Source organism: Quercus suber, unplaced genomic scaffold, assembly GCF_002906115.3.
Source record: "Quercus suber isolate HL8 unplaced genomic scaffold, Cork oak 2.0 scaffold_21, whole genome shotgun sequence".
Lineage (NCBI taxonomy): Eukaryota > Viridiplantae > Streptophyta > Magnoliopsida > Fagales > Fagaceae > Quercus > Quercus suber.
The window spans coordinates 309,428-325,155 of NW_027069486.1; the positions used below are offsets into that span (position 1 = coordinate 309,428).

Consider the following 15,728-nt stretch of genomic DNA (forward strand, 5'->3'; position numbering starts at 1 on the left):
TAAATCTAATATGATTATTTGATTATAAAAAAATTACATTATAGTTACAGCTGAGTTGAGACACTAGTTGGATCTTGTTGATATAGGGATGATAAATTTGAATCCAATTTTCATTGGAGACACTAAAATGTGTCCATTGAGTTGTAAAATTTTTGGCAACAAATATATAAAGTTAAACTATGTTGTTAGTGCTAGAAAAATCATAAGTTCTTGTAAAATTTTTGGTTGCGATTAATTTTCAAAATAAGCCATTAAACTCTTTTCGTATTGTGACTTCACTATTCACTTGTATTGAATATTGATGGAAGTACATACATCAAAGTTGCTCATGAATAATTTATTAAACCTTGTTTTGTTAGGGCTTACCACTTCTACGAGGTTCCCTCTTGAGATTAATTAGTTGTTAAAGGATAAGAGAAAGTTACAATTTTTTGTAATTTCAAAAAAGAAAAAGAAAAAAGAAGGACTTATCACACATGCGGAGTATGTGTGATGAGACTAGTACATTTTATTCTTATTAAAAAAAATATTGAACTTTTTTCTACTGTCCAACATGTAATAGGTCATAGAATAGGAGGGCACACCCACCATTTTGTTATATCATTCCCTAAATTTAAAATTAAAAAAAGAGCTATTTTCAACATTATTGAGAAAAAAATTTTTAAATAATAATAATATGTATATTTTTTTGAATATGTAACAGTACATTAGACTGTCTAGGTATAAGAAAGTGTTACACAAATAATAGGTGTGCGTAGGAAGTAATGTATAATATAAGTAAAGTAAACTGGGTCTGAGTCTAATGGGCTAGATGTATATATACTAAAATAAAAAATAAAAATAAAAATAAGAAGAAGAGAAGATGAGATCTTCGTAGCCAACTGTGTATAGATATGATTATGAATGCATGATGTATGAACTATGAAGATTGAAGAAGTTGGCATTTGGCAAATGAGGAATGATGTCACACAGATTGATATGTATAACCACACCGACACTTAGCTCCTCTGCAATCATATACCTCTTGTCACCCATTTTATTTTATTCATTTGATCGCCAAGAATCACCAGCATGGGCTATCAGCAACTTGTACTATCTAGGATATTGTTGTCGATACAACTTTAATGCATAGTTTTTAACGTACTACAAAACAAATTTTCTACAGATATGACATAGCAACCTACTGATACGATGAACAAACCATCCAAAGAAAACCCCTCCAAAAATCCAATTTTATACAGTAATTGTCCGGACACGTATAATATTCGTGTTCTACGCATATTATATTGATGTTATACCAAGGGAGTCAATACCGTACCGGAGGCTGTACCGGTTTGCCCAGCGGTACGATATATTTCAGATACCGGTCAATACCGGTGTACCATTTCGGGTTTACCGCTATTTTTTATATTTTAAATAAGGCGAAAAGCACATTTTAGTCCCTACATTTTTAGGTGATTTCTATTTTAGTCCCTAAATTTTATTTTTACCGCTTTTAGTCCCTATCCTGAAAAACGGTTCCGTTTTGGTCCTTGCCGTTACATCAGAAACGGATATTGCTGACGTGACAAACGGCAATAATAAATAATATTTGTTTAATGTCCACGTGGCCTAATTAATAATAAAAAAATATTTTTTGACATTAAAAAATGCCACGTCAGCATATAAATTAAAAAAAAATTTAATAATTTTAACTAAATAAAAAAATTAAAAACAGAATAAAAAATTAAAAATTTTATGAATTGTGATCTAAGTGTGTCTTGAACAAGAACAACAAGAACACAAACTTAAACCCAATTACATAAACCCAGAAATTTAAAAAAAAAAAAAAAAAAAAAAAAAACCCAAACCCAGATCAAAGTATACCTTGAAGAAGATCAAAATGAACAAAATTCCAGATCAAAATGAACATGCGCCCGAGCTCACGCAAGCGAGGCCGAAGCTCTGCAAGTCGAACAAAAGGCACGCGCCTCCACGGCGCTCAAAACCTTCTCGATCTACTGCTGGACCCCGGAAAACCCGACGAAGCTGGAGCTCCAAGACTACCAGATCGACCTCAAGGACTGTGGCCCCATGGTCCTCGACGCCCTAATCAAGATCAAGAACGAGGTGGACCCCACGCTCACGTTCCGGCGATCGCGCCATGAGGGGATCTGCGGGTCCTGCGCCATGAACATCGACGCTGCAACGAGCTCTGTGCCTCACGAAGATCGAGTCCGAATCGTCGGCCTCGATGATCACGCCGCTGCCGCACATGTTCGTGATCAAGGACTTGGTGGTGGATATGACGAACTTCTACAACCAGTACAAGAGCATCGAGCCGTGGCTGAAGAGGAAGAACCCGCCGGAGACGAAAGGGAAAGAGGTTTTGCAGAGTAAGAAAGATAGGGCAAAGCTGGATGGGATGTACGAGTGTATATTGTTAGTGGTGGTTTGGATTTGGAACTGGCAGTGTGTGTATATGGGTGTTTTTCTTTCTTTGTTCTTTGGTTTTTTTTTTTTTTTTTTTTTTTTAAATTTCTGGTTTATGTAATTGGGTTTAAGTTTGTGTTCTTGTTGTTCTTGTTCAAGACACACTTAGATCTCAATTCATAAAATTTTAATTTTTATTCTGTTTTTATTTTTTTTATTTAGTTAAAATTAATAAATTATTTGTTTTTAATTTATATGCTGACGTGGCATTTTTAATGTCAAAAAATATTTTTTTATTATTAATTAGGCCACGTGTACATTAAACAAATATTATTTATTATTGCCGTTTGTCACGTCAGCAATATCCGTTTCTGATGTAACGGCAAGGACCAAAACGGAACCGTTTTTCAGGATAGGGACTAAAAGCGGTAAAAATAAAATTTAGGGACTAAAATAGAAATCGCCTAAAAATGTAGGGACTAAAATGTGCTTTTCGCCTTTAAATAATATATATGTATGTGTGTGTATATATATTATAATAAATATAAAAGTTTACCATAAAATATTTCCTCAATTCAAAACTAATTATTCATAATTTTAGATTTTAGTATCAATTAAAAGAAAAAAAAACACACACACACACACAATATAAAAAATAGAAAGTTTGAAAGTTACCATTGCATACTAAGAAAACAAATAATACTAATAAGTTAATGCAAATAAGTTATCATTCTACCCTAACAAAAATTCAAAAATTACAAAACTTAAAAAAAAAAAAAAAAAAAAAACTTTTTTTTTTGTATCGGCCGGTACCGGCCGGTATTGCCCGAAATTGGCCGGTATGGCCGGTACATGGCCGGTATATAAACCGATACAAAACGTTAATGTTTCGATACCGGTATGCAACCGGTACGGTACGTACCGGCCGGTACCGGTACGGTATCGACTTCCTCATGTTATACACATATACCTATCATTTCATATTATAATTTTTTAAAGTGTTACTGTGTTATATCTGCGTCTGCGTTATGCTTTATAGTTTAGAAGTTAAAAAGTCAAAAAGAGATATCAAAATTTGGTACACGTTCTGCTGTGGTGCCCTTTTCAAAGTTCAATGTTCTTATCAACAATTATCATGGTCCTTATCTTTGAATTGCGTATNAATTTATTTAGTTAAAATTGAAATTTTTTTTCTTAAAAGTACTGTAGATAAAACTAAAAATTTGCTAAAAAATATAACGAAACCCATAAATAGTATCAAAAAGTGCAAAAAAATTCATAAATAGTAGCCAAAAAAAAACTAAATAATAAAAGAAACTAAATTTTCTCAACATATCCCAAATGCAACCTAAGTGTATGGTGTACCACCTTATCTTTCTTAAAAAACAAAAAAAAAACAAAAAAAAAAAATCTCTCTTAAAAAAAAGTGTACCACTTTATGAATCACATTTAACACATGCCTAACAAAGAAACCTCATTTATATACTATAAAAAGAGATTAAGATCAGGGTGTTTGGTTTGAAACAAAAAAAAAAAAAAAAAAAAAGTGTTTTTTATATTCATTTTCAATATTTTGTGGAACTCACCACAAAAAAATTGGTCTAGTTTACAAATTTGTACTCAGATTTCATTTTTAGTATATAAAAAAAAGTGAGTTGGAATATAGAAAATGAAAACAACTTTTGGCCATTTTCATTTTTAGTGGAATGGATACATGGAATTTTCATAAAAAACCAACTTTGTGGGTCCTACTAACAACAAGCTCTCTCTCTCTCTCTCTCTCTCTCTCTCTCTCTCTCTCTCTCTCTCTCTCTCTCTCTCTCTCTCTCTCTCTCTCTCTCTCTCTCTCAATTAGCACTTCATGGCGTTTCCAACAAAAATGTCTAGAGTTTTTCTCCACTTTTTCAATTAGCACTTCATGGTATTTTTAATAAAGACATCAAGAGTTTAAAATTTAAATCCCCCCCCCCCCCCCCTATTGGAACTAGACTGTTTCATCCACACAAGAGGTAGAGGCATAGGACTTCTGACCATGAGAAAGAAATATGTCATTTGGGATTGTATTACCCATAAACCCAATGTGCAATCAATAATGCAAATAATGTATGAGCGTGTGTGACTAGAAGTGAATAGATTAGAACCCTTAAAGTTCTCAGGATAATTTCATTACAGAGTTTTTTAAACGAAAAAGATTAGGTCTAGCACTCTTGTGCACTAGACTCATTAGGGGCTTTTTTAGGCCACATGTCACAATCTTAATGGATATAGCCTAAGTTACAATTTTATCCATCAATTTTGAAATAAGTGAATTGGACTTTATCTCATTATTAATATTTATATATATATATATATAAACTCATCAATAATTTAAAAGAAAATTTTCTCAAAAAAAATAATTTAAATAAAATATAAAAGTGATAATAATTAATGTTTCTTTAAATATTAATGATGTTACTTATTTTACAATAGATAGATAGTGTCATAGTATCTTAGAAATTCTATGGTGGAGCTATCCTTATAACACTAAAGTATCTGAATTTGAAGGGAAGAACTATATAAAATATGTAAGATTAACGTCACAATTGATGTCCTAAAGCCTTATCCGAGAAAATAAATTCATAACACAAGCCTCTTATAGGAGTCTAGGCCAATTCTCATTTCAAATCTCCTTTAGTGCCTCACTGCCTCTTATAGGGTTTAGACCAATTCTAATTATGCTAACCATGTTGATCATTCGTCTTTTTTATTTATTTATTTTTAACTATAGTTACAATAACACAGAAAAAGTGATTTAAATCGTACATGTCTCTGTTAAAAACAGCAAGAAGTGTTAGTTGAATTAGAAAATTCTTGAACATTTTAAATTTTTTTTTTTCTTTTTTAAATTTAGAAGAGGCCATTTGTCTACTTGATTTGTCAAACATGGGCTAATACATAGATTTTGGAAAGCACAAATAGAATTAGGAAATACTAGTACCTGATGTGGCCATAAAATAAGAATAAACACAGGAATGAGAGGTGGAGAGAAATGTTTTTATTGAATTTTGAAAGAAACACTCTCAAAATTCTATCTAGAACCAGCTGGAAAACTGCAATGTTGTTTAGGTTACATTGACAATAAATAAGAAATTAAGGAGAATGTCGTTAATTCTTAGAGAAGCTAGAATACGATCGAGTATAGGCTATCAATGCTATGTGAACGGTTGGGGTTCTATTGCCATGCCTAGTCGTCATCTTACCATACCAGATGATGTGTTCCCATTGCACAAGTCTTAAATATGAAATTGAGTTCAAGAAATTCACTAGTTTCTTTCATTTCTCACGTTGAGTCGGTGTAAGGTTGCTGTGTGATCCTTGCTTAGGGCTTAGCAATTTTTTTATCCCCATATTCGGCATCAATTGTTGAGGTATATATGAATTTTGCACAGCAAATCCAAACACTGAACACTTGCAAAAAGGAAAGAAGAAATCAAATAGACCGTCGATGCATCATTACATCTTATCAGTACTATGCATAAGACATTAGATCAACCTACCTTCTTAAAGTCCATTTGAGATCCGCTTAATTTACTGAGATTGAAAACTTTTTTCTTGAAAATATTGTAAATAAAGGTAAAAATTAGCTGAAATAATACAATAGACTCATGAATAGTATTAAAAAATGTAGTGATATCTATGAATAGTAGTAAAAATAAGCTAAATAGTAAAATAAGTTGGCAAAAATAATTTTTGCCAAATAAATACTTAGACCCTGTTTAGATGGGGTGAAAATAGGGAGTATGGAAAAGGAGAGAAAAATATGGTGGAAAATGAAATTTTCTCTTATTTGATTCAAGAGAGAAAACAAGAAAGAAAGAAAATAGTATGAAAAATAATCCCTCCGAATCCACATAATTTTGTCCGCCCAATTTAGGAGGAAAGCTAAGGAGAAAAGATGATGTGAGTAATAAATTATACAAATATCCTCACATTTATTGCACTTACCTACACTTCACTTTCCCATTTCTTGACATAATAGTAAATTCATATAAACTACCTTTATAACCCTTCTACTTTTCTCTCTAACTTAAAAGAAGAGTTTTCCACACTCTTACTTTTCCACCATCCAACTAAACACATATGATCAAAAACGAAATTTTTTCTATCCTTCCAATATTTTATCCTCTTACTAATTTTTTATCCTCTCATTTTTTTTCACTCTTCCAACCAAACAAAACTTTAATCTTCACCAAGGTTGAAAGGAAAATATAAAAAATATATGTTTCTCAAAATAAAAAAGAAAGAAAAATATAAAAGGAAAAAGTCAACGGTGAACTAAGAGCATTGGATCATGAAATATTTTTTAAAAAATTTTATAAAAAACAATTTTTTATAAATTAATATCAAAACATTTAAAAATGTTTCATTAATAAAGGTCTAAAGTCCCACCACTTAAGAAGCAAAGCAAGAGAAATAGAATACTCATTGTTTAGACCAACCAAATTTTGCCACGTCTTAAAGTGGAAAACTCCTAATAAAATAGTAATAATTATCCCATGAATAGATTAGCCACGTGGCAAAATTATGATAAAATCCTTATCTCCTGCACCGGATTGGCATTCCATAACCTTACTGACACGTATATGACAGACCGGTAATTACAAAATAGTAAACTACGTTATTTAAAAAAAAAAAAAAAAAAAAAAGAATTTGAATGAAAGAAGAAGAAGAGAGAAGCTTCTGGAAAAGACCCACATAACTATTAACAAAAGAAGATCGAAGAAGCTACACACACTCCACCTCCTCTCTCCCCTCCACGCGCGCGCGCACACGCACTTTCTTCTGGCGCCTTCCCATCTTCCCTTTCTGTGGCCCCACTCTCATTTTTACTCCTTTTCTTGATCTTTTCTTATTGCCCTTTCCTTCTCGACCCCACGATTTTTAATTTTTAAGAGAGATTTTTTTTTTTTGTTTTTTTTTTGTTTTTTAAGAAAGATAAGGTGGTACACCATACACTTAGGTTGCATTTGGGATATGTTGAGAAAATTTAGTTTCTTTTATTATTTAGTTTTTTTTTGGCTACTATTTATGAATTTTTTTGCACTTTTTGATACTATTTATGGGTTTCGTTATATTTTTTAGCAAATTTTTAGTTTTATCTACAGTACTTTTAAGAAAAAAAATTTCAATTTTAACTAAATAAATTATTTTCAAATAGTCTCTTAATTTCTTTATGAATAATATATATATTTTTTTACTACGAAAGTTGACTACATAAAATGAACCCAGTAAAATTACTTTGGGTAAACTACGTATTTAGTCCCTATCCTATACACCATATTTCAATTTGGTCCCTAACCTTTCAATTGTGTCAATTTGGTCCCTATCTTTTTTATGTTGTGTCAATTTAACAAGGAAGTCGATACCGTACCGGTACCGGCCGTACCGGCCGGTACGTACCGTACCGGTTGCATACCGGTATCGAAACATTAATGTTTCGTACCGGTTTAAATACCGGCCGTACCGGCCATGTACCGGCCATACCGGCCAATTTTTGACAATACCGGCCGGTACCGGGCGTACCGGCCAGTACAGAAAAAAGTTTTTTTTAAATTTTTTTTTTAAAGTTTTGTAATTTTTGAATTTTTATTAGGGTAGAATGATAACTTATTTGCATTAACTTATTATTATTATTTGTTTCCTTAGTATGCAATGGTGAGTTTTAAACTTTCTATTTTTTATATTGTGTGTGTGTGTGTGTTTTTTTTTTCTTTTAATCGATACTAAAGTCTAAAATTATGAATAATTAGTTTTGAATTGAGGAAATTTTTTATGGTAAATTTTTATATTTATTATAATATATATACACACACATACATATATATATATATATATTTAAAAATATAAAAAATAGCGAAAAACCCGAAACGGTACACCGGTATTGACTGGTATCCGAAATATATCGTACCACTGGGTAAACCGGTACAGCCTCCGGTACGGTATTGACTCCCTTGCAATTTAGTCCTTAACATTATTTTTATGATGAAAATTAATGACTTGTCTAATGGCCAAAATAAAAAAATTAGACTTCGTTGATGCAACAATGCACAAAAATTTTATTTTGGCCATTTGTTATGTCATTAATTTTCATCCTAAAAATAATGGTAAGGACTAAATTGACACAACACTGAAAGGATATGGACCAAATTGACATAATTAAAAAGTTGGAAACCAAATTAAAATATGGTATATAAAATAGAGACCAAATATATAATTTACCCAATTACTTTAAGAATGCATCAGGTGCTTGTTTAGGAGTTAGCGTACACTCCCGTGAATGACAACATACTAGACAAGATAGAACCATAGGTGTCCTCCCCATCTTAAAACTTGATTGATTGATTGATTGATTTTTTTTTTTTTTTTTTTTCATTATTTGCCTGAATTTGCTTTATGTGTTTCTTTTTTCATTTACATAATAACTAATATAATGAACCGTTATTTCTTTTGTATGCAAAAGTAAAAAATAAAAAAATAAAAAATTTTATCAATGACTTTTAAAGATTGTAACCTATAAAGAAAAACAAAAGTTGAAAAAAAAAAAAAACAAATAGAGAAGCAAGAGTTTTAATCGAAATGATAATGAAAAAGAGCACTATTATTACATTTAAAGTGATATAAAAATGATAAAAGAAACTCAAATTCTTAATGTAATAATTTATTCTTATCTAGGAAAATTTGTATAAAAGAAACAAAATATAAGTATAACTGCATAATAAACTCCCCATGTTTATTATTGTTTATAAATTAAATTCTGAAATTTCCAGTGCATATATGCTTATAGTACAGTTTTAAAAATATTTTAATTTGGTTTTTTCATGAGTTTATATTAACTAAAATATCAGAATTCATATGAGTTGTGGTTGAGGTTTGTCTAGCTACTAAAATTCTTTTTATGTGAATTGTAGGTGAAATTATGTATTAAAAAAATCACAAAAATAAAATATTCATATATAATCAAATCCTTAATAGGTAAACACAATATTTCATACAAGTTATTTTATGCGTGGATTTTCTTGTATTAAATATGACTTAATGTTTACATAAATGAATTTTTATTATTCAAATTGTCCAAAGTGCAAAGCTGGCTGTGAAAACATGATCCACAAGAACTGAAACATGTCCTGCCAAATTACATTACGGTATTCCCATTCCCATATGGAAAAAAAATAATGTTGCCATCATAGTTGATAGTTGCTTTGCCAAAAATGAAAAAGGATAAAAATTTTCCATCATGGATTACCTAGTGCTTCATTGTTTGGAAGTGATCAGTGAATGAGTGATGACATATAAATTCTTTAATATAATGAAAGAATTACTTATATACATCTCCATGATGAGCGATGACATACTATTTTACATTAGTTTTTTTTTTTTTTTTTTAAATTTTTTATAATCATTTTATACTAGTTTATCAATGACTGGAACGTTCATGATTACGAAGATTCAAGATAGGACGGAATTCTCTTTCATAAGCCTTCTATTAATTTGAGAATTTTCATTATTTCCTATATATAGCAACCTGCAGGGTAGGACAATTTTCTTTAGTTCTTTCCCATCTACTTTGACAACATCATAATTCTTTAATAAGTCCATCGGCCCTTTAATTTCATAGATTCATGCCCATTAGTACGGACAGGACAAGTATGATGGAGATTTCATGCTAGTAGCTAATTGTTGGTTTTTTATTTTTAATTTTTAATTTTTGGGACTGGTCATACAATCGCTTAAGGACTGGTCTTATCAGATCGAGATTTGTTTTTGGAGTCCAAAAGAAATAAGAGTTTTTATTTCTTTTGGACTCTTATTTCTGGAATAAGAGTCCAAAAGAAATAAGAGTCACTTAAGGACTCTTATTTCTGGTTTACAAAAGAAATAAGAGTTTTTATAACGAGTTTTAACATTACTTATATGAAAAAAAAAAAAATTAAAATATTATTATTATTATTTTTTTTTAATAAAAAACTTCCTAAAATTGTTAATTAACAGATCTCTTGGGTCCGTTAACAGTTTTCAAGAAATAAAATCCAAAAAGGGTTTATGGACAATAATAAACTTTCGTTCATATTCGACGCTAAAGTAAAGAATAGAACAATATGTTCAACAGTATAATGAAAACAATAGAATAGAACTTTTATAAAAATTTAAAAAATGAAAACACTATAGTATTGAGATCTATCCTTTACAGTGAATGCTTTGTTTGTTGAGGTCGTAGCTTTATAGTAAGTGACTCAATAAGGATGGATCTTCTGTGGGGACTCGGGTCTTAGAATGAGTCTTAATTTGAATTTTTTGGCCATAGAAATTGATCTTGATGCTAAGGTGGTGGTAAATTGGGTCCAAGGCCTTATTTGCACTATCACTACTCACTCTTCCCTTGTCACTGATTGCAGGGAAGCTGTTGGTCAAGAATTGCTTTCGCGAAGCAAATAAATGCACAAATGGTCTTACAAGAATAGGGACTAGCTTATATAGCAGGATTTGTGATTTTTGAAAAGCCTCTGGCTGATGTTGTTTTACTGTTATATATATTATCACACTTTGGATTTGTTCTATGATAGGCTTTGTCCTAACTCATCTCTGATGTTTATTTAATGGATCTTCTGTTGCCAAAAAAAGGAAGAAGAAGCTTTATTTTTTCAGACCCTAGCATCCATAATTGGTGTCACATGACAATCGAATTTTAATGACAAGCAGAGCACGTATCCTAAAGCCCTTTCTTTTTTGCCCTTTCATTATTTTTTTTTCACAATCAAAATTATGCCTCATGGCTCATGGTTAGGGCAAGCTGAACCTGGGGTGGATCATGGATGAGACAATTAGATTAGGACATTCTTTTAATATTAAATTAGGAAATAGATGAAAGGCATTGTTTTAGAAAGTACATATTACAAAATTGGAAAGACAAAGCTCTGAGAAAGGAGAGCGAATGACAGATGTTTTGCGTGATTCATTAAAGTATCAAATGTATATGGAGATCTTGAAACACATAAACAAACTCTCAATGTTGAACAAACAGTTCGTAGATACTGAAACGTGCTAAAGGGTGTGAAATGTGAATGATTTCATTTAGAATACCTAAGAATTCTAGAGTTGTTCAAAGTTAATAACAAGTACTTATCATTCAACAAATCTTTCCCTTTAAGTTATGTTGAAAGTGTTTTTTTCTTTTTGGTTATTAAAAAGAACAAGTCCAAAGTTAATAACATATTGTATGTCAACTATAGAACACATGCAAACAATATCATCTAAAATGAACACTTCTTTCCAGTCAGCTTTGCATTCTTGGTTCTAAGTTCTCTTATGTGGAAGAAATCGTCCTTGAGGCAGACTCTCGGCATCTTCATGAATGTCTATTGTTCGAGGCAGACTCTCAGCATCTTCCTGAATGTCTATTGTTCGCAGAATCTCATCATCCCCATCAATGTGTATTGTTCTCACCCCATTGTCATCAATTTGTATTGCTCCCACCCCATCGCTAAGCAATGAAGGTGAATTATGCTTCCTTGCATTATGATCATCATAATCTTCATCCTCAAAATATCCCTTTTGCTTAAGCTCTTTCACCCTCAAGAATTCGTCATAATGTGCTTTCCTGTGACTATTAAAGCTCATGTCTCGATTAATCTTTACAGAACCTGATAAAAGTTGCAACAGAATGGTGCAAAAGACAATGAGATATAAGCTGAATTCAAAAACAGAAACATGAAAATAGTAAATGGGTAGAGAAAAAGCAAAAAAAAAAAAAAAAAAAAAGTCACTTGTAATATTTCACTCACAATCATTTAGACCTTTCGTAATTAAGATAAATCAAGTACCTTCATCTTGTTCCATGGCATCAGCGTCATCCTCAGATGATGATGATACAGATCCCTCTAAAGGTGCAGAATGCTTTTGAGTCGAAACCACATTTAAAGCATTTCTTATAGCTTCAGCATGTTCAGCGTAACCAACGCTTGCAACAGATTCTGGTATAGGGGATGGTGTATCTATAAGAATCAACCGTTATAATTATATCATTAGCATAATGTTCAACATATTCTCAAACAGGGCTTTAAAGGAAGAACAAAAATTACCCTACTCCTTACCATCTTCCTCGATCATTTGATGAAATGGTGTCTTGGGTTCTGAAATCTTTTGCCGTACAGGTTTATTTGCCTCATTTTCAACAAGATTAGCTTCATTCCATCTTACACGTCCCCTAACCATAACAAAATTGATATTAGCGAACATAATTTGTTCTCATGAATCAGATTTAAAAAAAAAAAAAAAAAAATGAAATCTAACACTAAAAGTTCGTAAGTTTTTACATTGCATTCAAAGCCCAACTTTGTGATACGCTCAACCAATAGAAGATCTAATTTAGTTTCTTCAGAGTACGCATGTTTTGAAAGGTCTACAGGCCAGCCACTAGTAGCTGAAGGTAACATAGCCCATTACCTACCTTGAGTACCCATGTCATGTCCATGTCTGTGTTCGTGCTTCATAGACTAATTGAAGGCAAATGCATCCAATAATCTCTCTCTCTCTCTCTCTCTCTCTCTCTTTATTTCTACAGTTTTAATAAATGACAGATTCTAATGCTTCCATCTCCATATCTGAAAGTTCATCCTAAGAATCAATATGAATAAAATCAAAAAGTTCATGTCATGTGCATCCATTAGATGAATATCCATTTTGCAGCCTCCACTCTCTAAGGATGAATTCAGCAACAGTAAAAAATCTCGATCATCTAAAATACTCTCATAATTGATGCACAATCACAACTAGTCACACTGTTAATACGGATTCTTTTACAACACAAAGACCATTAAAAAAAAGACAAATGTATGATTAATGCATTATATATATATTGACATATTGATGGTTTCTTAAAATGCTGCTAACAAATTTTCATATTTCCCAGTTTCCACCATTAGTCCCACTTGAATCAGGATAACCAAATTAAAAAAAAAAAAAAAAAAAAATCATATCTGCTAAACAATAGTCGTAATATTTTTCTAAAATATACAACTAAAATAAGCATCAGCCCCCTCCAAACCAAAATGTATAAATAAAAAAAAAAGAAAGAAAAAGTAAATAAAAGTTGATGAGGGATTCAGACACTAAAAGTAAAGGCTTGAATTACTTCATATTTTCATACTGGGTTTGATAGTCGCCTTTGATGTCCAAATCACGCAGATAACACGTTGGCTTGACCTGATTGCCCTGAAAAGGAATTAGAGTCAGAGAATTGTTTGTTAGTTTCTTAATACCTATGGTGATCATCAATGAATGCTTCGTTATAAAACTGTTCCCATATTCTAGCTAGATTAGCAACAATTTGGTTAATGAAAGTGAACCTTATGCGGCCATGCCTTAAAGGCTAACACCCAAAAAAGGCAATAAGCCGTGTTAATATAATACGTCACCAAAATGAAAACTTTTTTTTTGTAGGCACCAAAATGAAAACTTGATATATATATATATATATATATAGATGCTGATGAGAAACCAAACTAATATGCATAGTAAGAGACGAGAAAGATAATAGAAATGCGAATTCAATAACTAATAAATCACAAACCCAATAATTTTTCATATTGTTCTGGGCTGATAAGCAGGCAAGCCAAGAAATGCAATTAAAGTTTAACAGCAAAAAAATGTTGTTGTTTATGATATCTGATTCACAACTATTGATAAATAAAGTCTTAGATTGAAAAGAAATCAAACCTCTAATATGCAGAATATATTCAAAAGAAAGAAGAATGAAGGATTGTGAAATAAGGGAGAATGAAATTCGTACCCTGAAATGAAGAAAAAGATATGCCTTCGTAATAGATAAAAACACGTATCAACAATACATCGTTATCAATTGGTACCACTGGGATGACTCAATACTTTTGCTTTTCATGCATTCAGTGCTTCAAGCACCATTTTTATTCTTATTTTTATTTTGTTAATAATATTATTGTAACGGTCCCAGGTCCCCCACAGTGTACAACTTTTTTTTTTCCCCTTCAAAACTAAATAAGCAAATTTGATAAGTAACATTGGAGGAAAAAGAAAGTTATCTTGTCCGAATTCTTCGATATAAGACTGAGTCTGGATAGGAACATGCTTTCGGTCTCAGCAACGTACGTGTGGCACGTCATCACGTTAGATGATGACCAAACATCTGTCTTTAGCTCTTACTTTGTTGTTGTCATTGGTTGTCACTTTTATAATTCTAAAAACTAAAAGGTATGGGGTTCAACTATGTAGTTCCAACTAACAATTCCCTAAAAAAAAAAGAGAGAGAAATGATATGTTTATAATATTTTTATAACAAATTCTAAGTGACAGGTTGTTACTGTTTATTATTGTTGGGGTAAAAAAGTAATCTTAGTGTTAGTTTCAAATTTGAATCAATAACAACTAACCACCTGTAATTTGTTGTAAAAATATCGTAAAATTGTTGTAGACGTAGCATCTCTAAAAAAAAAAAATAGTTACAACTTACAACCCCTCTTCCCCTCTCGCTATTTATCTATTCAAACTAAAAATAAAAAGTTAAAAAATATATCAAAATCAGGACAGCAAAATTGTCAAATAGAAAATAACTTTTTTATTTCTTTGGGAAAAATAAAATAAAATTAAACTCTCCTATAATTTAGGAAGGGCTTCAAATTAAACCTAATAATTTTATAAGTTACAAGTTAAACCTTATAAGGATGTTTCAAATTAGACTGTTAGTTTTTTCTTTGATAAAAAATTAGATCTTATAGTTTCATAACTTATAAATCAGGGGTACAATCAGGAATTTTTTTTTTGGGAGCTGAGATTAAACTATCTTGTATTGAGTCACAATCCAAGAAAAACTCAAAGTAGATACATGTCATTGTGTATTAGTTTAATCAATGTAATTTTTATTACACTTAGCAAAATTAAATGACCAATTGAGTATCTTATGGTCATTTCCCCCCTAAGTTTCTCTTATTCCTTTTAATAACCGTGAGTCCATAGTATTCAAAAAAATTAAATATATGAATATAACAACACTTGACAATATCTACAAGAAGACATAATATAAATATAAATTAAATATAACAAAATCATTATAAGCCAATATGAAACTATATATAAAAGGCCAAGATGACTTCCAAATCTGGTTGTTGGAGTAGAATAGAAGTCAAAATGAAATTCTGAACAAAGCCTTCCAATTGCTTTAATAAATTGAAGGAAAAGAAAACCATGAACCATAGGATAAATAAATACATAGAACTGAAAAAAGAAAAGAAAAAAAGAAGAAGAAAGAA

At 31.1% G+C, this 15,728-nt stretch overlaps 1 protein-coding gene and 1 pseudogene across 4 annotated transcripts; one reads left to right on the plus strand and one right to left on the minus strand.

The window, feature by feature from the left end:
• Nucleotides 1-1,911: 1,911 nt before the first annotated feature.
• On the plus strand, nucleotides 1,912-3,456 carry LOC136063255 (succinate dehydrogenase [ubiquinone] iron-sulfur subunit 2, mitochondrial-like; annotated as a pseudogene).
• Nucleotides 3,457-11,371: 7,915 nt separating this feature from the next.
• Nucleotides 11,372-14,453, minus strand: LOC112016008 (protein phosphatase inhibitor 2). 4 transcript variants are annotated; one of them, XM_024048484.2, is made up of 5 exons: nucleotides 14,237-14,453; nucleotides 13,580-13,659; nucleotides 12,540-12,652; nucleotides 12,270-12,440; nucleotides 11,372-12,089 (listed from the first exon to the last, which is right to left on the minus strand). In XM_024048484.2, exons 2-5 carry the CDS (start codon nucleotides 13,582-13,584, stop codon nucleotides 11,743-11,745), a joined length of 636 nt encoding a protein of 211 aa, XP_023904252.1. In that variant the 5' UTR covers nucleotides 13,585-13,659; nucleotides 14,237-14,453; the 3' UTR covers nucleotides 11,372-11,742. The 4 variants fall into 4 exon arrangements, with proteins under 4 accessions (XP_023904252.1, XP_023904251.1, XP_065619779.1 ...); XM_024048483.2 differs by lacking the exon at nucleotides 14,237-14,453 and adding an exon at nucleotides 14,164-14,191; XM_065763707.1 differs by lacking the exon at nucleotides 14,237-14,453 and adding an exon at nucleotides 14,018-14,107 and having other exon boundaries at nucleotides 13,595-13,659.
• Between the last annotated feature and the right edge of the window lie 1,275 nt (nucleotides 14,454-15,728).